Source organism: Ostrinia furnacalis, unplaced genomic scaffold (assembly GCF_004193835.3).
Source record: "Ostrinia furnacalis isolate ACB-3 unplaced genomic scaffold, ASM419383v2 OfSCF4106, whole genome shotgun sequence".
NCBI lineage: Eukaryota > Metazoa > Arthropoda > Insecta > Lepidoptera > Crambidae > Ostrinia > Ostrinia furnacalis.
In genome coordinates this window covers 190902-215678 of record NW_021134345.1, presented here as the reverse complement: position 1 = coordinate 215678, position 24777 = coordinate 190902, and the positions used below count along the sequence as shown (strand labels likewise).

The 24777-nt window shown below is 35.2% G+C and overlaps 3 protein-coding genes across 4 annotated transcripts in view; 2 read left to right on the top strand and 1 right to left on the bottom strand.

The window, feature by feature from the left end:
• Rph (Rabphilin) overlaps positions 1-15726 on the top strand; it is a 48597-nt gene extending 32871 nt beyond the window's left edge. For both annotated transcript variants that reach the window (XM_028312841.1, XM_028312840.1), the window contains 4 exons: positions 12898-13252; positions 13485-13629; positions 14068-14301; positions 14596-15726. In XM_028312841.1, the coding sequence (XP_028168642.1) occupies positions 12898-13252; positions 13485-13629; positions 14068-14301; positions 14596-14893 (1032 nt within the window). In that variant the 3' untranslated portion in view covers positions 14894-15726. The remainder of the gene's footprint in view (positions 1-12897; positions 13253-13484; positions 13630-14067; positions 14302-14595) is intronic.
• A 470-nt stretch (positions 15727-16196) lies between these two features.
• Dlish (Dachs ligand with SH3s) lies at positions 16197-19984 on the top strand. Its single transcript, XM_028312836.1, has 7 exons — positions 16197-16374; positions 16848-17041; positions 17261-17448; positions 17684-17850; positions 18126-18224; positions 18488-18639; positions 19046-19984. Exons 1-7 carry the CDS (start codon positions 16326-16328, stop codon positions 19208-19210), a joined length of 1014 nt encoding a protein of 337 aa, XP_028168637.1. The 5' UTR covers positions 16197-16325; the 3' UTR covers positions 19211-19984.
• Positions 19985-20564: 580 nt separating this feature from the next.
• Positions 20565-22072, bottom strand: bonsai (28S ribosomal protein S15, mitochondrial). The gene is made up of 5 exons (XM_028312837.1): positions 21759-22072; positions 21504-21637; positions 21260-21333; positions 21065-21186; positions 20565-20925 (listed from the first exon to the last, which is right to left on the bottom strand). The coding sequence occupies exons 1-5, from the start codon at positions 21944-21946 to the stop codon at positions 20619-20621; spliced, it is 825 nt and encodes a 274-aa protein (XP_028168638.1). The 5' UTR covers positions 21947-22072; the 3' UTR covers positions 20565-20618.
• Between the last annotated feature and the right edge of the window lie 2705 nt (positions 22073-24777).

Below are 24777 nucleotides of genomic sequence, written 5' to 3'. Positions count from 1 at the left end.
CTGAAACCTACTTAAAATCTTGTTTCACTATTTGAAAGGACATAAAACAACGCACGTTTTAGATATTTTATTTTATTTTCACGAGAGGAATCCACGGGCAAAAGTATGTTGTTGTAACCTACTTAGCCTATAATTATTTGCTTAGCTCCTGCTTTTAGGTGGTCCCCATTTCGAAACATTACCTACTCAAAACTGGTCTCAAAATCAAGTCATGGATATAGATTCATATTTAATGTCTTTACTTATGATCCCGAGGGTTCTACCGGAATATGATCCATATTGGTTTAACCTACTTAAGTTTATATTAACCTCAATAATACTACTTTTTCTTTTATTATTAGGCACGTGATTTGCGTGTGTGATCTCGGAATAAGGTCAAGGTTATTTATTTAGGATTGATCATTATATTATCTTTCTTTGTTATTTATTTAACACATTTCTTCGGAAGAAAACATTGAAAGCAATACAAATACAAAATTATTAATAGGCTTATTTATAAGAACTCGAAAAGGATGGAGCTGAATTCTAAGACTCAAGGATCACCTCTCAAACAAACACACAGAAACATAAATAGTAAGTAGGTACGTATAGTCTTTCGTCAAAATCAAATTGAAAAGAAAACGGGAATAAAATAGGTAGTTATTAAATTACTGCAATATGTACTTCGGATGGTCCGCTACAATCCGATAGAGCTATAATATATCCATGTCAGACGCCTTATCATCAAGTCCGACACAGGTTGTGACCTTAGATGTCCCTTCCACATGATAGTAGAAGTTCTTTTCACCTTTGATCACCTGGATTAGATCTCCCTGTTGATAGGCCACTCTTTGATGTCCTTTGATCACCCATAGATGAGATCACCTAGGTGATCAAAGTGACCATGGTGATCTAAGGACATCAAAGAGTGGCCTATCAACAGGGAGATCTAATCCAGGTGATCAAAGTGGAATCTAATAGATCAAATTATAAACTCTTGATGAAAAGCTCTATTTCGTAGTGTAGGTACTACCAGTACTACTTAATTGAAGAGGGGTATGAAACTATCACAGATACTGCTTACTAGGACCACTCAAGAATTTCATTAAATTATAATATCAATTACGAATTCACTTAGTTTCGCATGAAATTTACAGAACAATAGTAGGCCTGTTAACTATTTCTCCGAAACTTTGACAGACTACACAATACCAAACAATACCACGTTCTTCGATAAACTATAATGAACCAAACTTTACTAAAATAGCTCTATACATAGATTGTTTGCAGAGACCCAATTTAGTCCACTATTTGAACACTATTGTACCTATCTGAATACAACCTTTTCTGTTTCAGATAAATATTATGTAGGAAAATTGAACTTTGTATAGTTTTACCAATAGATTGGATGTCATGTTGAAATAGATGTATAAAACTTTCTACATGTCATGTACCTACATATTTGATCCAATATATTTCACATCGAAAAGGCAATTGGATGATTTGAATGTTTGGTATTTGCGTACTAAATCTCAGCAATTGACCTTTAGGCAGTCGAATCAATTTGTCGCGTGTAACCTGATTCCACTGATACCTATCGGGCATTACAATTTTCAATCAACTAAAAGCATAAGTTACCTAATATTTGTTTTCTCTGTTTATGAAAAGTAACCATTTCTCCGTAGAAAACATTAAATACAACTACCTACATCACTTCTTTAAAACATAATATTTATTGCGACAAATCTTTTTGCCCTGCTAGTTTTTCAAGACGAAATGATTATAATTATACCTACACCCCATAGGCACTTAATTCCTTAACTTGATTCCTGTGACGGCAGATAATCTTTCGATCGTGGATTTCAGATAGAGTTCGTATAAAAAAGCGGAGATTATTCCTTGTTTAAGAACTTAGTAAGAAGGAATAAAGATTCGATGAAAAAGTATCATCGCAACTAATGTAATAAAGTATGGACAGCACATCAAGCTTATACATTTTGGTTGCAAATCATAAGATGCTACAATATTAGCTTGATGCGCTGTCGTCTGTACAACATGATGATTCGGCCAATTTCCGCGGACCATTGGAATCCGACAAATCCAATTAGTATAATGCACATCATTCGTGCGTTTGTGATAATCCGATCAATCGGACGTTTTGCTAATTAACTGCCCAATTGAATTCATTTCATAATTTACCAAAAACGACTTGAAATCATGCCACTGCTTTCAATGGATTTACAGAACCAATATAGAGGAGTATTAGTATTATGACCCGGGTTGAATTTGCACTTGAGTGTAGATTCGTGTTTGAGTGATCATCATCATCATCATCATCATCATCATCATCATCATCAAGTTATTTAGTCTCCACTGTAGGAAACCTTCAGTAGTTTTGTTCGTTACACCCTAGTATCATCCACTGCTGGACAAAAGCCACCTACAAAACGGGACTATTCCCACCTCTCGTTCCCACCACTGCAACTCCTGTGTAGCCAGGATCTACAGCTTGACCGCCACAAAAACCCAACCAATGAAGGTCAAGTTTGTCCCGGGGGAAAGTTAAACTGTCATTGGACCCGCAACGAAATTAATCAGAAGAACATAGGAGGAGTTCGAAATTAAGGTTCGACTTCCCTCCATTGCAAAGCGGATGACAGGTGACAAACAAAGGTTTAAAAACCTTTAAGAAAAAGATTATGCACCACGGACAATAAATTAAATTAAGGGGGCCTATCTTATGAGTAATTAGCAACTACCTGCCAATAATATATATAAAAGCCACCTACAAGGATTTCCATAACGACCTGTCCTGTGCTGCCCGCATCCAGTTTCCCGTGACCTTCACCAGATCAGTTCACAGAGTGGTAGGCATGCCCAGTATGCCCACACTTCGTTTCTCGCTGTAATTTACGAAATACAAATGAAGGATTTCGCCTACACATCCCACGCTGGCCAGACGGGTTGGGAGAAGGGCCTGATGTCTGCATATTTATTGACCCTTAGTCGCCTTTCACGGCATTTATGGGTGGAGGAGTGCTAATACTCTGCCGGAACTACACGGGAAATACAGGTCTGAGTGCCATTTCATGCTAGCCTTACAGTAGGTTTATAGGTATGTAAAATGCCTATAAGCTTAATGGGCCGATAATCTTTGAAAAATAAACAAAGGACGAGATTAGTCCTTTGTACTAAAACTAAGTAATATAATACTTTAAAAAGTTTGCTACAGAGAACCAGCGACTGGGAAATAATACAAAACATTTACGCAGCCAAATAGCCCTAAGCGGAATCTGCTTAAAGCCATTATAATGAGAAAAAATAAAAGTTCCACAGACTCGCCGGACACGGCTGTTGTACGTCCAATTTGTTATTTCGTTTCATTTGAATTTTCGTGTGTTATCCGACGTCTCATTATACCGTTGGGCAAAAATGGCGGCGTCTCACAAAGTCCAAGGCCTGCATTTTAATTGTGTTTGATGTAGATCATAACTTTCCCTATAAATAAACAAGAGGTATCGTAGGATGAACTTTGAATTATAATATTTTTGATAGTCTATCCTTACTATACTTTGTTAAATATCGTTTACAATTATTACTGCGTAGTTTTTGTACTAAAGTGACAATAACCATGAGATGGACTTTGCATATTTTGAGAAGTTTACGACGTTTTTAATCTCGAGAGTTTATTATAGTAAAAACTGAAAGATACTCGACATATTAGAATCATGTAGAATGTATGCCATTTGCTGTAGAAATCCTATATCATACTTAATACTCGTATAACTTTTGTAAACAAAACGGAATTCTGTGCGAATCAATTTTTAACATTGCTGAAGCGTTGACGCTTGAAATATAAATTCAATTTCAGTAAAATTTCAGGAATCTGCGCTGTCAGTAATACGAGTAATGGAAGTATTAATAATTCTCTGAACGAAATATTCATATTGTGGATAAGTACTTAGGTTTCTGCTTAATATCGAACTAGAGTAATATTGGTAATATGTATTATATTATCTGTGTATTGTAATATTAAGATATTCCTAACGTGATACCTAATTAAGTTACTTCTTTGATGATTTAAAAATGCTGTTTTATACCTTCTTTGCCAGTTTGTTCTGAGTAGTCCTCTAGTAGAGATTAAATGACCTGATGCTGATGATGAGATCCGAAAAGTGCAAGGTCTGAAACTGCGTGACAACAATAAAACATAATAATATAAAACATTTGGGAGGGCCTATGTTCAGCAGTGGACTTTCTATGGCTGAAATGATGATGATGATGATATTACCATGTAGGTATACGTAATATTTTCGGAGAAACGCAAAAATACGGAGACTTTTATAATAGTCACGCCTGATTAATCGATACTTGATAACAGGAAAAATATTTTCCTCACGGAAGTTAATATTTCCCTCAAACTCTTCCCGAATTTAGACGCTTTTCCCGAAATTATTTTACGAATTGGTATTTTAATAGAGTTATTCTATTGATAATATGATACAAAATTCAATTAAACTCTTTTTGAAACAGGTAAAATGAGCGGTGGCGTGCCATATTTTTATTCCGTGGGTGGGAGTTGATCGTTGCCACAAAATAAAGCCTCTGATTTTCATTTTGAAAATTGTAGAGCTGGATAGACTTAAATTTTAACAGTCCTAATTAGAGACTAGATAAGTAAGTAAGACACCACAGTATTTAGTTTGATCTGGCTGGAGTCTGTTATTTTAGTTCATCATCATCATTAAGTCATCTAGTTCGGACGACGATCCTTTCTAATTTACTTGATTTATATTAGGTTCTTTGACAAAAAATTAAGTTCCAATTTATAAAAAAAAAGAGCATGATGAATCCGTTTCAATAGCTTATCCTACTAATTAATGGTCAACGTATTTTTCTGTTATTACTCTACCGGTAACCTACTTACGCAACTTTTCTGTTCGAATTTCAATAAGTCGAAAACGGTTTATCCACTCTACCGCATGAGTAAAGCGACTACATGAGTAAGTGACCACATGAGTAAAAAGGAAAGTTATTATGTCCCTGATATTGACACACTTCTAAAGACATTTTTCCCGTGGACATCCATTGGACCTAGCAACCGTCTAGTGTCACACACAATGAGCCTCCCTCGGGAATTGACACTGCCTATCCTGAGAATGACAAGCCCGGGGTAAAAATACATCGAGGTTTTAATGCTGTTATAAAATAGGCCATTTGTAAGTCGAGGGCGTTTCATTAGCTTTATCAGTCAGTAGAGAAAACAAGTGAAGATAATTTTTAAATGAAAATGAAGCTATATCTTGTAATGCAAATCTTCTATCCAATCAAAAGCGATCTATACACCTTGATGTTTATTGAAATAGTGTACCTATCTAACTTACATAAGTTGTTACAATTTATTTTAAAAGCATTTTGGACGATTTTTTCGAGCATAGAAATAAATCAAGAGAGAATGCATAATCGGTAGAGTTAACTTTACACACAGTCTGTAAAGAACTCTGTCATATTTTCTTTAGGTCAATTGAAAGTTAACGATACACGATAACAACGTTTGCAACAAATAAAAATCGATGTCTTGTAAACTAAGTTCGAAGTTAGAACTATCGAAAAACCTGGCAACTACCCTCATTAGAACTATAGACCTAGAGCGAAAAAGTTATCCGATAGTCTGTTACGAACAAAACACGATCGGACTCAACTCTACGTGACTTGGTATTAAAAACGTATGCTATAGCACGGTAGGCTGTTATTTTTGTTTATTTTTAATTACACGTAGTACTTACTTGTTTATCTTCTCATAATTTTTGCTCTGGCAACAAATGGTAGTAATCAATTTTGTTTATTTTTGTAACCTAATTTTAAGAAAGTGTTTTCCTTTGTCTTTTTTCATATTCAGTGTCTGTAAACTATATTATTTGCACATAAAATTTTAATCTTTTATCGATATGAAAACCGAGATGAGTACCTACGTGGCTATGTAAAATATGCATTATAAAAAATCTTTTGGATTTACGCAATCTTAATGGTGAAAAAAATAAGTAGCTGAAAACAGCCAAAAGAAAGTATTTGAATACCTAGATATTATAATTTCACAAAGAATATTTCAAAACTAATTAACTCTAAACAAACTAGCCAATTTAGATTCATTTTATTCATGCAAAATTATTTTCATTTGCGTCGCGTAACTTTTAAATTTAAGACGGGGCATTTTCAACAATGAAAACTGCGTATTCGCTGCGCTTCGATGAAATATTTTTGTTTGGTAGCCCGAATTTTAATTAAGGCTAGGAAAAATCGAACAATGTGTTCACATTGTTTGTGTAGACCGTGTATGGAAAAATCGCCTTTATCTACGTAGCATCAGTAAAAAGATATAATGTAGGAAAAGTTTCAGTCGCCCAGCGATGCGAAATGAACAATCTATCAATATCCGAGAGTGCTTAGGGCGCTAAGTTGTCTGCACACGTTGTAACTTTATTAGAGTCGCTCGACTTTTTAATAGTTTCTGTAAAGGTTGTTACAACAACAAAGGATCTAATAGAGAAATGTACCTAAGTTGCAAGTTAAGGAGCTCAGGAACTACGAAGTTTTAGTTTAGAAATTAAAATCTTGTCAAATTATTGTGCGCAGTTTCTTCCTATTATAGATCCTTCAAATTGTTAAAAATTATTTCTGTGTTTGTTTTAGAACAAAATGAATTATTAAGTATATTTCTTTTACGAAATGTATGTAGTGGTAGAGACAATGTCAGATTTATTAAATGATTTTATGATAAAAAAATATCTACATATGGTGTTTCATAAGTTCTGTCGTTACAACCATAACGTTAAAAGAGAGAATATCTATTAAGGGGTTGCCAACTGACAAAACTCGTAGTACAAAGTTGCTACGTGAGTTTTCATCTTAGAACCTTACAGAGAAATTGAGATTACCCCTCAGTTCGACACTAAGCTGCTTTAACGATGAATAACGTTTTCCAAGAACGTCTATTGGAATACATTCTAAAGACGGATTATCTAAAGTAGAAATAAATTGATATATAAATCGGTGAGTTTACCGATCAGTTGATAATACACCGATCGCTGGATAAGCTTAAAAAGGCTCAAAGGGAAAATGCCTGAAAGGAATATCTATATTCTCGATAAAATATGAACTGAAAATATTAAACGACATCTTTACTCAAAGTTGGTGGTTAACAACACAAACAATGATTACTCTCTTGTTATTGAATAGTTTGGTGTATTTACTAATTTAACTTATTATTTTATGTATTTTACGTAGAAAAAATATAGAATTCGGGAATAATGGGTCATAACTTAGGTATACCCAGGTAATGTAAGGCAAAGAAGAATTAAAAATGTTTAATGCACTCACTGAGAAAATGTATAACAAGGTTTTTCTTTTTATGTCTACCTACTGAAAGACTGAGTGCAGTGTAATAAAATCTTAATGGACGATACAAATGACGCCTTAATATAAAATTCCTTCCATTATCTGCATTATTACCTAGTTAAGTAGGTATACGGCTTTTATATCGAGTTCAAAAGACTAATGCCCGTTTTCACCATCAATCCCTAATTTTTAAGTGACCCCTATGATAACACATAATATGAATTTTGTTTTCATAGGGGTCACTTAAAAATTAGGGATTGATGGTGAAAACGGGCATAACAGACTTAGCGACAAATAATTTCCGATTTTTTCAAAAAGAACATTAGCCTGTTTATGAGCGGGTTCAATTCCCATCGAAGACAATATTTTCTATCCTCAGAAACATCTACTAAAACCTTGGTAGGCTTTAATATGGGTCTAAAGATAGATAAGCAGGTCAGGGTGCCATTGGATTGGAAACCATCCTAAACACTGTCGCGCCACTACGTCACTGCGTAGGGTGACTCCACAATCATAATTATTACGGATAATAAAAAATAGCGAGCTTTTAAAATGCCTCTTCAAACAGTTGAGTGTGAGTTTGAAATTCGAATTCCATTCGAACGGTTCGGTTTTTGCGGGACACTGAAAACACAAACAGGATGTTCTTGTTCGTGCACCTGAATTTTAGTTAAATATTAAAACAAGATAACAAGAAACCTGCAAAAAACGGGACGTCTTTCTGAGACCGAGCCCTTACTGTAACTTTAATGACGAATCTGAAATACAAATTATTTCCTGATTCCTCCAATAGGCTCTTTTCAGGACACTATTACACCTCACAAATAGGACACAAAGTATACATAGATGATTCTGAAAATGCAGTTCGTGTTTATTCTAAGACAACTCGTGCGATGATGGCCAGCCTACCCATGCGTCATTACGACCCCATTACGAAAAGTCATCGGAACTGGACTCCCCATGAAATCTAAATATATAAAACTCAAAGGTGACTGACTGACTGACTGACTGACTGACATAGTAATCTATCAACGCACAGACCAAACCACTGGACGGATCGGGCTGAAATTTGGCATGCTGGTAGATGTTATGACGTAGGCTTCCGCTAAGAAAGGATTTTACGAAAGTCCACCCCTAAAGGGGTAAAACGGGATCCACTCGTACGAAGTCGCGGGCGGCCGCTAATCTTCATATAATAATCCAACGGCCATTAAAATTCCCTTTAAAATAATGAGAATATACTTATAAATACTCTATTTCTCTTTATTGTCCACCATAAAAACAACATAATTACTTAGAAGAACAAAAGTGAAATTTAATCTCTCAAACGTACCCAGGCTTAGTCTCAACTTGAAACGAAAAATTCTATTGAATTGATAAAATCTTTTTCATACTTTCCACGAGTTTCCCGGAATATTATAAACTGTTGCCTTTATCCTAAGTACCCTTTTTAATTTGTTAAGTGAAATAGGTAGATAGAATAGCTAGACGTAATAAATTGTTACGATTACGCCACGTGAATACCTACTATGGGACAAAATGTCCCGTGCAACTTAGCAACTACGCGTTTAATAGCAACGTTCCAAAACTGCCCCGAACTGTCCCTCAGTGTTTCACGCAATATTCCACGTGACCCGGGACATGTTTCGTGACGGTTTCTATAGGTAACAGCAATCCGGGACCATCACATTAGTTGGTCAGCGATATGTTTCGCAAAATGTTGCTTCTTTTGTCCCCTGCCCTAGTGTCATGGATACAATCCAGAACTATTCAAACCTCTCGTTACCGTAAAATCCAGAATTTATCCCACCTCTCGTTTCCACTGTTGCAACTCCTGTTTAGCCAGGATCTACAGCTTGACCGATAAAAAACCCAACCAGTGAAGGTCTTTATCCCGGGGGAAAGTTAAACTGTCATTGGACCCGCAACTTTAATTAATCAGAAGAACATAGAGTTCCAAGTTAAGATTCAATTTCCCTTCACGGATTCACGGATACACTAGAAGAATAGAGCTTAATTTTCTCTTAACAATGTTTATGAACAAAGTGTCCGGTCTTGTTCCCTTTAGCTAATGGCCCCATGGTGCTTGATGGGAAGGGGGATGCTCCAGGGTATTGATTCTCGCCTAATTGAGGCCGTCTCGAGGGGATCTGTTAATGACCATTCTAGTACTTTTATGGAGTTTCAGATCGTAGAAATAAGTTTCGTACGCCATCATACAATGCATATCTGGTGATGATATTGCGTTCAAAAATTAATTTGTCACTTCGGGCATCATCACTGTCATAGTTTATAAGTTTTAACAAATTACAATAAGTCCTTATATGTATGTATAAGCTTAAATCTTTAAAACTACGCAACGGATTTTGATGCGGTTTTTTTTATTAGAGAGTGATCTTCCCTTCTATGATCTGAGAGAGTGATTCATGAGGAAGGTTTTTAAGTATTTTAGGTACCAGTGCGAAGCAGGGGCGAGTCGCTAGAATGAAATATTATGTGCTTTACTAACTTTTCTCTTCTGGCAGACTACTTATGCCTTAAAACATTGGCTCAACCTTCTGAGAACTAGCTACCCACTTTGTTTGCTTGAGAACTTCATAAGTAGAATGATAGCATAATTATCTCAAAGACAGGGGCGTCTTATTTCATTGCAATAAGTGCTATTTAGCAACTTGCAACAAAAATGTAAAGTCTGATGTGATGTCGACTGTCGGTACTGTGAAAAAATCTTGAATCTTATTATGGATCAAACCTTTCCTCTTTATAATCGTAGTATAGACGACGTATTTTTTGTAATATAATAGCCTACTTATATTCAATGGAAAATCGAATTATTAGATGAATACATATTAAGTATACCTAGCTATTTCTCAAGTTTTTGGAAACGTCTACTTATGTTTATCGAAACATTTAATACCTATGTTTACGTAAGTGGTTACCTATCCTATTAGAAGAGCGGATGTTGTTTTGTTAGGTACACGTGTAAAAATGATATTTTATTGGAATTACTGGATCGGACATCCGCGTTTCCTGTTCGTTAATAACCTTACTTAATGATAGAAATTTTGCTTGGAATGGTTAATTAGCTAAACTAAAAAAATTGATTGAAAAAAATTACAAATATGTTGTCGTGTTTAAAAATTATACAAAGCTCATAAGTCATTTATTTATGCAAATAGGCTTTTAAAAAGCACTTTTTCACGTCCCAGTACAATTTATGGGTCAATTCAGGAATAGACTTAACACTAACTGATATTATAGTCCACTAAAATCAAACTTGAACCAAATTAACGTACTAGTAGTTCAATTAATAATTAACCAAACACACCTTTGAATCTAAGTTTCAATTGTTTGTAGTTTCAGTGTAACTACATAATATAACCGACCTGAAATTGACACGTGGTTTGCCCTACATACTGGTAACTAAATAACCTTTAGGTTCGAAGAAATTAAGTTTTCTAAAGTTTCTCAACATTAATCACTCTAAATCAGATTTTCCCAAAGTGGGCGATAACGCCGATAAGACACGGTAAAAGATCGGAACGGTGCACGGTGCAGCGGTGTGTAGGGGCTTTTGGCGGGCGATTTTTAATTACCCGACTGCGCTAGAAGAAGGGTTATGTTTTTTCAACTACAAATTGGCGTAAAAAGTACTTCCCCAAGTACCTACTTTGTAATTTCACTCGCCTTCGTGAGTAAGAACTATACTTACTAGGAGGACACTTATGCCCGTTTTCACCATCAATCCCTAATTTTTATGTGACCACTATGAAAACCAAATTCCTGTTATGTGTTACCATAGGGGTCACTTAAAAATTAGGGATTGATGGTGAAAACGGACATTAGACACCGACTAAGCTCTCGACTCTCTACTACAAATTGGTGGCGCTAAAAATAATTTACTTCGGGAACCCCTACTTTAAACACACTGTAATCATGCGNATCATGCGCCTAAGCTTTAACTATAAATAAATATTTTTCCATTAAAGTGACGACGATAAAAAAGCCATGCTACTTAAATAGAAATTAAAAATGCATTGCCTTTCACACCAGTCTCATTTCAGTGGGATAACCAGGCCAAGGTTGTCTTGTCCTGTGTTTGACGCAAATAGCGCAAGGGAAAAGGGTGCATTTATTAATATGCAAGGGTTTATAATATACCTACTTAATGTAAAGTTACAGTATGTAATGTAAAGAAGTTATGAAACTTAGAATTACTTTCATTAAGTTTGATGGCTAACTTTTTCACTATACGATGCCTAATTACCATATCAATTACTGTTACTAAAAGGATTACTTAAGGAAGTGTAAAGAGCACGCTAATAACTTTTTGAAACATGTCGATTTAAGTTATTATTTTCTCTCTCGATATTACTCGTGCTATTAGTGGCAGTTATCCTAATAGGATATATTATGTTTCCTTCTATCGGCAAATCGTAAGAAGTGTTTGAAATTGAAATAAGCATCCGTACCCAACGTAAGATTAATGTCAACATTACGGAGCTAATCCTAGGCTTCTAGTTCCCACCACTACTTAGTACTCTAAAGCTTGGAGTGGCTTATGCCCGTTTTCACCATCAATCCCTAATTTTTAAGTGACCCCTAAGGTAACATAATAGGAATTTTGTTTTCATAGGGGTCACTTAAAAATAAGGGATTGATGGTGAAAACGGGCATTAGATTAGTAGTTCATCACCTAGCTTGGCCTATAAGGACTTATGGTAAGTAGAGTACGTAAGTAGGTACCGCAAAGCGATCAAAAATATTTTATTCTTTAGCAAATGTTGGTTTGTCTATCAACATCGAAATACGGTTAAAAAATTATCGTAAAGCTTCAGTCGGGCTGTAAACACCATTACCTACACCGAAACGATTCCAATATTTCCAACCCATCGAGTATTTCATAAACACCCCATTGATATCAACCATTTATTGAGTGACATAAAAAGTGCTCAATTGGATTTTATTGGCACTTTTATTTTTGTTCTGTTGCGTAGGGGACACGTATTTAGCTTTGTGTGTTAGAAAAGGTTCGACGGCGATGATAATTAAAACATGTATTTTTTAAAAATAAGAACCTACAGTCATTACTACTTGCAATTAGATCCGTAACTCAATACCTGTACTCTCCCTAGGTGTCTGGAATCCAGACTCTGGAAGAGATCGCTTCAAAGCCATAAGACTGCATAAGTTCAGCCGTCTCTTTTGTGTATTTCTTTCTTTTCTTACTTTGCGTGGTGTACAATAAAGTATTTCCCTATCTATCACGTACCTAAGTTTTGTAAGTATATACCTACCTAGGTGTGTTCAGGACCGGATATACCATAGATACATATATCTTTTTGGGCTTCAGCCCAGGGCCCCGTGGATTGAAGGGCTAGCTAAGTCAAAGTCAAAAATTGTCGTTAATGCGAAAGAGTATCGTAGGTGGCCCCCTATTTAAGTAATAGGCCAGGGTTAGAAAACCTGCGAGCCTCAGCCCTTGCCCTGCAGTGTTTTCAATTCTACCTCTCTTCTTTACAGGACACACACTACGAATGGTCCGAAACCGACATCCTATCCCACGGGTTCAGCGGACTGAGTCTCCACAGGACTGACAGCCTCAACCAGCGCCCCCTAGCCGGCCTCAAGCGCACAGGCAGCAAAGGAAGCGCGTACAGTCTCAGGAGCATACGAAAGGAGATCCCGAAAAACACCACCCAAAACGAAAGGCCCCCCACGATACCAGATGCGGGTTTTGGCACTCTGGAAATAAAGCTGGCTTATGAGAATGCAACCTCCTCATTGGCTGTCACAGTATTGAGAGCCAGGGGACTTATAGGCATGGACATGACTGGACTCTCGGATCCCTTTTGCCGATTAGAAATTTTACCTCGAGGTAAGTTTTAAACACCTATTACAAAAGTGTTTTAATTAACTGAGTACAGAGTAAGTAGGTACCTTCATAAACAATTAACGACCTTAAACTTTTTTGGAAACGAAAGCGGTTCCCCTTTAAATACAGAGTGATCAGTCATAATATTTAAACGAAAAATTTATTGTGCACTTCTTCCTTTTTTAGTTATATTGGGTGTAGATTCCTAAATCTTGTATTATTTGACTTATTTTAGAGGGAACATACTCCAACAGACTCCGAACCAAAACAGTCCACAAGACGAAGAACCCTGAATTCAATGAAACTCTGCACTTCTTCGGCATCACGGAATCAGATCTCTCGGTCAAATCTCTGGAGATCGTTCTCTTCGACGATGACAGGTAAATAAACACAGGAAAATAAATAGAAAAGATGTGGCAAAATGTCACGTAGGTACCTAAATTAAGTAATTAAAAGTTAGTTAGTACCTACTTAAGTTTTTTGGAAAAGATCGCTTTCTAGCCAAAGTTCGCCTAAATTGTGCAGTTTCGATTTTGTATATTTTTTTTATTTAATTTATGTGCTGTTGTGTAGTATGCAATAACCAGTACTTAATTCATCTATTTAAGTATTTACTACACAAATATTTACTATCCTAGAATATGCATAAATACTTAGGAAATTCTATTAATTTACACACAGGTGAGGTTTAAACCTGCTACCTGAATTACAGCACAAAAACCACTTTATTTAAAGAAGTAAAGATATATTACCTATTGTACGTTCCACTGAAGTCATCAGTTTTCTGAAATGAAACTTGTATTCTGTGCTTTGACCAGGTACGGCTGCGACGAGATGGGCTCCGCTACAGTTGCCCTGAGGGAATGCGCGAAGTCCCCGGCACAGCTTCGCTTAGCACTCTCAGGGTCCTCCGGGTCAGAGCCGACAGGACCCAGGGTATTACTGGCGCTGTGCTACAACACCAAGCGACGAGCGCTGGTGGTGACGGTCTGCAGGGGCGCTGACCTCCCGCCGCAAGATAGCAATGGATATTCTGATCCTTTTGTCAAGTTGTGAGTAGCTTTTTTGGAAATTCTATGATTGAAGTCGATGGAATTCAATTAGACGCACCTTAGCTTTGGAGAAGCTGTAGATCCTGGCTACACAGAACCTGCAGCGGTGGAAACGAGAGAGTCCCGTGGCATAAAATTACTATAGTTAGTATAGTTACTTAAATGGTACCTATTAAGTTCTTAAAACGCCACAATAAATGCCTACTAAAATAATTTATTTGTACGTCCTACCTATGTATTTGTAGTTTTCATGTAGTATGATTATTACTCACGAAATCCTTTTGTCATTTCCAGGCATCTAGACCCCGACCCGTACCACAAGAAGCACAAGACCTCCATCAAATGGCGGAACCTCAACCCGATATGGAACGAGGAGTTCCTTTTCGAGACCCGGCCCACCGAACTATCCCGGCAGAACTTGACCTTGACTGTATGGGACAAGGACTATGGCAAGCCTAACGACTTCCTCGGCAGCCTGGTGTTAGGAGCCAGCAGCAAAGGCCGGAGATTGAAGCACTGGATGGACTGCATCAAGTTTCCTGATCACAGACACGAGCAGTGGCATTCTTTGACGGATACACAGCACATATAAAACTATTTTTAGCTTAAAAGTTGTTTTGTATCCTTGATAGGGAATTTCCATCAATATTATAATGGAGATTTGTATTTTTGGTGACCAAAAACCTTTGTAACGTGGCTTCAATATCCTCTATAATTCTTCAGCAAACTATCGGAAAGGAAAATATTGTGGTCGGATTAACCTTATGGACGAGCTTCTATGATTACTTAAATGGTGCTAGAAGAAAAGGTTGCATTATGCTTACTTCTTGTATACTGATTTACTGGTAGCCTATGATCCTTCTGTCCTTTACCTTCATACTTATTCTGGAGTTTCCTAAACTAAAAATAGTAATATTGTTAGATGACAGGGTTGAAAAATTAGCCAAAGTTCACACAGAAAGAACATTCGTTGTGTCGTCGATTAGTCGAACAGTGTCTTATGTTTTTAAAATGATATGATTTTCGACAACTAAGAAAGTTAGGTTTCGCGGAATATCTATCTATCTAGTCATGCCATACCTAACATTCAATGATGTTGATGGCATCAAGAAAAACTTAACGGCCTACTTTTTACGTAATTTACGTACTTATTAAGATGTGTATAATTTATATCACCCATCAGAATAAAGCTCTCGTGTTTATAAATGTACCGTACATAATCGTATTAAAATTATTTACTATTGTTGTGTATAAACATGATAATTTATATTAAATTATAATACCTATGTCAGTAGATACTTAAGTGTTGTTAGACATAAAAGTTTATCTAATTTTGTACACTAAATAATGTTTTTAATGTGCCAAAATATATAATCCTATTGCAGTTACATAATATTGTAGAGATTAAGGCAAGCGACCTTTAGAATTCATGATAATATGTCTGATCCATGACTAATAAAGATTTTTATACACAAATTCATTTTTATTTAAGTAGCCATTAACAAATTAGGCAGCTTATTATCCACTCAATTTCACTGCACCTATAAATTTTAATCATCATCGGACGGCGAACACTTTTTCAACAATTTTCTTTTTCAAAGAAAAGAGTAGGTATAAAATAATCTAATTCATTGAACATCCTGTATAGTATACGAAACATTAAAACCGTTTCGCTACTTCACCAGAAGTTATGATTAACTTTAACATGATTAACAATTTAACGTATACTCAATAATAATTGTGCCTATATCCACTAAAACTATAATTTATTAAATTGAAATATATTATATTTTTTCTTGAAAATTTTCTTGCTTCAGCAAGAACTTCAAACTTATCAACAAGAGCTTTCAGGTAGCGGAGAGTTCGGTGCAAAATCGAAACGCACCGTAAAAAAACTTGTTTTGTGAACTTTTTTGACAGGTAGAAACCGTGTGAAAATCGTTTACGAACAAAGATTCGTGAAATAAACCCATAAAATTCGTTTAATTTGTAACAGTAATGTGTTGAAATAAGTGAAGAACACTATGGCATTCTTATGTCCAGTGAGAATTAGAAGGGGAAAGAAGAAGAAATGTAAGTTTTTATGAGCTTTCGTCTCGAAGATTTGAGTCATTGACCTCAGACTTTCTATATAATTATAAATATGAATTTCGTCCTGACAAACAACTTACGATGATCACACGGACTTGACCGCGAGATCATTAGTATAATTACACGGGAGTTCCCTAAATTTATATCTTCACAGGTTGCACTTGTCAAGCCACTCCTATTTCCTGCTTTCTTTTAGGAAGCAAGTTAAATAGCTATACAAAATGTAGTTTTATTATTGTAAAAGCGAAAATTAAACTGGACATTCCTATGAGTAATACTTTATTGTAGGAAATTAAAAGCTTTTTGAACATACAAAATTAAAAGCCCCTTTACTTAATAATTTACAGCAACATATTCCCAATAATCTGTTAAATGATAGATTATGACAAGTTTTCACTATAAAATATACTAAAAGGAGGTTTTATCTTCAAACTTAAATTACTTTTTTCTTCCAGCGAGCAGTGGAGACTCAGACAAAGAGTTGTCTAGGCCAGGCTCAGGGCTAAGTCCTGGCATGGGCCGTATTACAGGCTCAGCTAGTATTGAGACGCTTGTAAGGGTTGGAATTGAGAAGGAGCATGGCCTCAGTCCGGACTCAAAAATGGTAGTCTTGCATGACTTTGCACCATGTGTTGATGATGAACTGGAGGTTAGTACAATTTACCCTGGAAAATAACTATAAACACTACTAAAAAGCATTATTCAGATTTATAAGTAGGTAACTTAAAATATGATGTGACTCTAGGTACTCATATCAATAAATTGAAGCGTTGTGATTCTCTTATCTATTAGTATAACTTTTCTGATTGTAATTTAACTTATTCCTTTTCAATATACCAATTTTAACTTAAATGTTTGTACTTTCCAGGTAAAACGTGGCCAAATTGTAAATGTATTGTATCGAGAAAATGACTGGGTATATGTGATAGTAGCTGAATCAAGAAGAGAAGGCTTTATTCCACACTCGTATTGTGCACCGTGCGAACACCATGACCTAAAAAAGAAACTGCCAAGGAGTAGATCTCCGACAGATATGACGCATAGAGATGTTTCACAGTTAGTATTTTTACTCTAAAATGTTTATTTTAATTTTCATAAGTAGACTAGTAAGTTTTAACTATCTGGACTGGACTAGAAATTACTTGTTCTTCATTTGTTTTTGTTCAAATCTAGGAGTCATTTATTATTTATATTGTTGTTGTCTAAGTTGTTGTTGTTTCATGTATCCAAACCACTTTTACTTTCAGACATCTATAAATTCTTAATACAATTTCTCAAAACATCTTTACAGATTATCAGTTTCGGACGGTGCAACAAACGATGGTCATTCAGAGTTAGGGAGCGAAGGTGAAGCCTGCCCTTTCAGTAAAGACCCTTCAGGACGATATGTCGTCCTCTACACATTCACAGCAAGAGATGAAAACGATGTTGATGTGGAAAGAGGGGAATTTGTCACAGGTATGTCCAACTTAAAACATTTTTTAATGTAGAACAAGGCAGATATTTGACCGCAATCACGCCTAATGTAAACTGAGATGCAGTTTAGTGTGATACATATCAGCCTAGAAAATGCCTTTTCATCTCTCTCTTGTGTGTATCTCTCGTCTTGAAGAGGCCCGGATTATTCCAATGTCTTAAAAAACGGTCCACAAAAGTTGCAACAATACTGACCAACTGATATGAGTGATGAGGCACAGGCACATTCTTCATTCTGCTTTTGTTTTATTTTTCAGTGCTAAATAGAGAAGACCCAGACTGGTACTGGATAGTCAGAAGTGATGGGCAAGAAGGATTCATACCCTCTGGCTTTGTTTATCCTGCTGTAGTACAAGGTAAGTATTCCCGAATAAAAGCATATAAAAACGCAAATATGAATGTTAAAACTTCTTATAAATACCTTATTTTCCTGAACATAAAATTTACGCCAACAGATTTTCATACATACATACTATAAACAACACTCCAAGTTTTTTAGATTCGTTTCAAATTCAAAATTATTTATTGTATGAAGAGATGCTGAACTTATAGTACTTAATGATAAACCTAATGACTATGCAGATATTAAAAAACCACTACATGTAACGTTTATTTCCAGCGGCACAACAAGAAAACCCACCACAACAGATACACTCACCGCCTTCGACGAACCCGAACAACACTATAATGTCGCCCAGCACCACCACTACGCAACAGGACAGCGACGGCCGGTACCACGGGACAGAGCTAGTCATGCTTTACGATTACAAGGTAAAACTAAAAAAATACTATAAAACTTTCGAAAGAAGTTTCTTACTTGTCATGGTGTATCATCTCAATAATAAGAAATCTGTAGCATGTAAATAAATAATTCTTATCCAAGCCCACTTGTCGCAAATGGTTATGTTATTGTGATGTTTAAACAATAATACTGTAGTTACATCAAAATCCGTTTAGTAGTTTTAACTAGAAGTAGTCGCACACATTCATACATCTACATATACAAACGTCGCGTTTATATTTTTAATAGATTATTGTGGCACCCATGTACCTATGTTACAAACATTGAGGGTTAAAGATTGTTCCAAATAAATCTATCAAAGGAGTACTTGCTTTCCAATCGTTTACTAATTAGGCTTAACTTTAAATAAAATTAAAACTGTGTTTTATTCATCAGGCGCAAGCTCCAGACGACTTATCAGTGAAGAGAGGAGAATGGGTGTATGCAGACCTTACCCAGCAAACCGTAGAAGGATGGTTGTGGGCGCACGCACCCAAGTCGCGGCGGTCCGGGTTCATTCCGACTGCTTACGCCAGGGCGCCGCACACCACGTCACTTTGACACTTGTAGGGTAGGATGAGAACAGGCAATCACAAACATCACGGAACAACAAAGCCATAAAATTCGTTTCAGCCAAATGACGTCCACTGCTGGACAAAGGCCTCCCCCAAGGTTTTCCACAATGAACGGTCCTGCGCTGCCCGCATCCATTACAATATTTAATAATTGCATAACATTCAAAATGTATGTCCAATATGTGCAACATAAAATATTTGCCACTAATAACTTTCTGTACAAAAAATAGGGTAGTTGGTTGATACCACTAGTCAATTGACACACTTTTTAGGCGAAGGACGACCTACGGATATAACGTCGCAAGTTAGGTAACCCAATTGACTGAATTTTATTGTTTTCAAACTACAAAAAACCAATATTACAGCAAAATGAAAAAGACGGTTTTCTTTAGAGCTGCTACTGAAGTGTTTTTTATTGTAAAAGGAACTGTCTTGAAATTATTGGAGTCAGTCAACTACCCATATTTCATAATGGAGAATTCATTTGGGAAAAAGATTTATTGTTCACAGTAGTTCCTTTGACAGCTTTTGAAGAAATTACTGTGACTTTAGTTCTTCTTAAGTATTTTTACTTGAATGAACTAGAAATATTGAGAGAAAATGGAATTTATGCTCAAATTCGAAAGGCCAGTTTTGAAGTACTTACCTACATATTTTCAGAATTTATAAAAAGTTGGGCGATTTCTTTTGTGCATCAACTTAGTTTTCTACATAATCTACTGAAATGCTCATAAAGGTTGTATTGTAATTTTGTGTTTATGTACAAAATTACACCATTCCACGTCCCATAAAAAACAATTTCTTTTTTTTTTTTTTCATATAGGTTGGACAGTGTCTCTCATAATAAGGTGTGAATAAGACTAGTTTTTATTCTGTTACTTAAATTTATGTTAATGTACTACATTAAGTAGTTACTTTTAATTTCTGCTTAAAATTATAATTTTATTGTTAACTCTTTGCCATAATTGTTAAGTGAAAACAAGAAGTAGGTCTTCCATTAGGAAAAAAATGAGGCATTTCAAACTTCTGTAAATGTATTAAATTGACTCTTTACTTAGTCATAAGTACTTGAATACTTTCTAATATTTACATGACATTCCTGTATTTTATATTTCCGTCCAAAATTGACTGATTTTTACATGCGCTTTTATATATTTTTACATAGATTTAAGATGTATCTATTTGGAAATAAATGTTTCAAAAATATTTTGTTTCTTTTAATTCAATTTTATAAGTTATGTTTATTGATGTTTAAAATTAAATTAAAGTTAGCCAAGCATTTCTAAATAATAGTCAAGTATGTAGTAATCAATTCTTTCAAAATAATTATAACAAGAAAATACAATAAACTAGTTTATTTAAACTACAAAATTAAATGTAATTACATAATATTTTCAATCGTCTAACAAAACACTTCTTCTCTTACTCTTGGCCTGCTGCTTGATGGCGTCCTTAATTTTCCATTCTTCCAGCTGTTTTTCTACTTTCTTAATGTCTTGATCTGTCACCGTTACCGGCAGTTGGAGTTCTGTCTGTTCGCTTTTGATGAATTTCAAAGCCGCAAGCTTTTCTTTCAAGAATGGCCCTTGTTGGCTTTCTAACAGGTTCCTGTAGTCTGCTAGTTTTTTGTTGCGAACATCGTCACAGTGCATTTCGGTCAATTTCTTGAGAGACTCTTTGCGGGACAGCTTATTGTAAGTCCTATAAATAAACAATAAATTAGATTAAAAACCATTTTATTGCATGTTAAAATCCTGTACCCATAAAAAATCAATACTTTTATAAACAGGCTTCAAATATAACGTAAGTCAATCTCAAAGGTTCTATTTACAATACTTACATTGGATGGCCTTTAAATTCAATGTTTAATTTCTCCAAAATCCATTCAAATTTCTTGTAATCGTACTGCCTCAAGAATTTCAACAGTTTCTTTCTCCTATCAATCAACTCTTGGCAAGTTTGCTGAAAAAATAACATGTTTGTAACATTCAGAGTACATTACAAATAAAAAAAAAGAGAAAAGTTGAATTTTTACCTTAGCCTTTACATTTTTGGGATATCTCTCCATTGTTAGTTGCAAACACCTAATGTGTCCAGTGATTCTGGCAACTGTAAAGATAATAAATTCATTTATTTAAATAATGCTACAAGCCAGTGTATGTAAAAAAAAGTAACAGTATTCTAGGAGAAAGAAAGTAAGTAGGTAATTCTAAGTAAAGTAACAGTTGGAGTAGTGCTGTAAGATACTTAAGTAATCAAATTATTAATTAAGAACTTACTTCGCGATTCCGACGTATAATCGTCATATTGGTGCCTTTTAACCCTTTCCATTAGATCCTTTTTTACCAAAACATTGTATTCTTTTTGACCAAGGTGGGCGATGGAAAATATCTTTTTAACAGCTTCGGGCGCACTGCAAACACATAGTAAATTTTATACAGGATTTCGTAAGAATATGTTGTGTTTGCTCCAGTTTAGAGGTTATGATTTCCATCTTCTAATTTATATGAAACAGGCCAAGATAGACTACTTACTCTTTAATTTCCTCACTTAAAGCATAGTCCCTGCCTAATGTGTCAGGAGGAAATGCAGAGATAGCCTCTAAATCACCAGATTTTTCAGGTTTATAGGACGGCACGTAATCTGGGCGAACCCACTTGATTTTAACTTGATGCTTGATTCCACGACATTGAATAATGGAAGAGGTAATACTCCGCAACATGACTGATGTTTTTATAAAGTATCACTGCCTGGTCAAGCTATTTTATTTGAGTTTATAACAAACTTGCAAATTGGAGAGAACCACAGCAATTAATCTGTGCAGCAATTTGGATGGTTGACATTTGACTGACAATGACAGTATTGACATAACTAACAGTGACAGCATATAGCCCACAGAGTATTAAACATTTCGTGATTAAAAAGAAATAACGAATACCGTTATGTTATATCTAACACCCGTATTCACAAACGATGCTTGCTTAAGTGACGCAGCAAATCGAACGCACAGCGTTGAATAAAGCTCTATGATTGGTTCGCGTGTGACCTTTTGCGTCCACACGCACTGTGAGACCTTATAGTAATGTTTGTGAATACGGGCGTAAGAATCGTCGCCAGGGCAGTCTTCAAACTACTGGGGACCCTGACCCCAAAAAAAGTGGCTAATCGCTCCAAAAATCAAATATATTCACGGAGCTAAGAAACTCGCATACATCAAAAGACCGAAGCGAACTTCATTGTCACTTGTCTGGGGGGTCGGGCGCAAAAGATCAAGGATTCCTTTGAGGTTGAGAACAAACAGGGGCCCTGCCCAGTATGACTTAGGAAAGAGCAAGAGATAATATCTCATCATCATCATTTGTGGTATGTGCAGTGTGGATCTCATAATATGAGATCCACACTGCACATACCACAAATCAATATTTCCTATGTNTCCCATGCAATTTTATATTTAATGAATAAAAATAAAAAGACAAAATTAAACGTTCATTTATTTATTGCTCTCAGAGTATGAAACCTCAAACTTACAAAAAATGTTTAAGCAATATTTTGTACTAAATGTACCACTTCACATGACTATCCACACTATGTATTACCTATAAACGCCACTCATAATTAATTTTACACGATAATAATTTATATGAATCTAACTCCGATCTAATTAAAATATAACAATTTGCATTGAAAACAATCAAACATAAACAATCCCTTTGTTAAACAAATATTACTCGATAATCAAGACATTGACATAATTGTATCCTTTTAATTCCAAGAAATAAATAAAATTTCAAATTCAAAACAATTTTAACATTAGTCATGATATGTATATCATGTGTCCACTCTTTAACTTTAATCACCCTCAGTTTTTAGGTAATTAATTGGAATGTTCAAGCAGAAAACTTACATGTTTTAGAAGTATACAATACAAATAATTGCGTTTGAAAATGTGTTTAGTTAAACTGCTTACAGTGTACGTACAAGTACGAGTATGTAGTGTTTGAAACACAGAAGATTACAATAATTGATCTAAGAATAGATTCTAATTTGTTTGCCGAAAAATACAAAACCTTTACAGACAAAAATATCATCAATATTATTGTTATCCATTTGCTAACTTAATGACTTTCATTAGACACTACCATACAGTTGTTACGACTATTATGACAGTAGAGAAAGAGGGACTGACTTCGATTTTTGTGAACCCAAAGTATTATACCTTTAAGTATGAAGATATATTTCATTTATGCATTACAATGACAACTACAGTAAAAATAAATATACATCATAAGGTTTAAGCTGAAGGTAAACATCTATTATTTTTTTACATAAATAAGTAACTAAAATACACATTAAAAGGAATGCAATCATTGGAAATAGCAGAACAATGAACCATTCCAATAAAATATTACTAATACTGGACTTGTTTAGATACTAAAGAACATCCACTATAAATTATATTTTCTATAAAGGAGATACAAAAATGTCTTTCATTCATTTATATTTATTAGCACACAACCAAATCAAGACGACTATATTTAGAAATAGCATAATTAATTTTCGTCAATTAAAAAGGTTGAGTTGCTTTTACGTGGACTATACTAAATATTATAGTTGTAAACCTAATTTACCATCATAGCTGGGCATTAACTCGTTAATCCGTTAATCGTTAATTAACGAAGTTAACATTTCTATTAACGGATTAACTTTTAAGTTAACTTTAAAAAATGTTAACGGACTCGTTAACTTCCGTTAAATTATCCTAAGTCCGTTAATCGTTAATCCAGTACCTACTATTTGCCAAAAAGATACAGCAGGCACGCTGAAAAACGCATTCTGACAAGTACGTTCAGGCTTCCAGAACTTCTAGAACCCAAAACAACAGTTTTTGTAACCGATCACTAACGCAAATATAAAATGCATTTTTTTTGTTTATTTACAACTGAATTTAAGACCAGTTCTCCTCGACCGATTGAGCTGAAATTTGGTATACTCATGTACGTACGATGACAATGCAATGTTATGGTACCATTGAGCTGGTCTGATGATGGAGTCAGGAGGTGGCCATAGAAACTCCTAAATGAAACGGCCGAATCGCATCGAATTTGGGTTCGTGGGATTTGTCTTTTCGAGCACTTTGGTACTAGATGATGTCCAGGGTCCAGATGACGGAGTCAGTAGGTGGCCATAGGAATTCATAAACGAAACGGTGGAAACTTCGAGTTTGGGTTTGTTGGATTTGCCAACGTGCTCGAAAAGCGAGCACTTTGGTGCTAAGTTGTATAGTAATTGTACCAAGGCTAGAGATTGTTGTGATTATGGTCTTGTGTCTGAGATTGAGTTGAGATACAACTAAAAAGTGTATAATGAAATTATAATTAAAAAGACACTTTAAAAAAAAAACTAGTTTTAATTCTGAAAGGCAGTTGTACTGAAAAGAAAAAAATAATTGTACTTATGCAAGGTTCAAATAATTTCGAAAGCTTGTATCGCAAACATAAAAGAGGAATAAATTCCATGCGCGATACAAGTTTTCGAAATTATTTGAACCTTGCA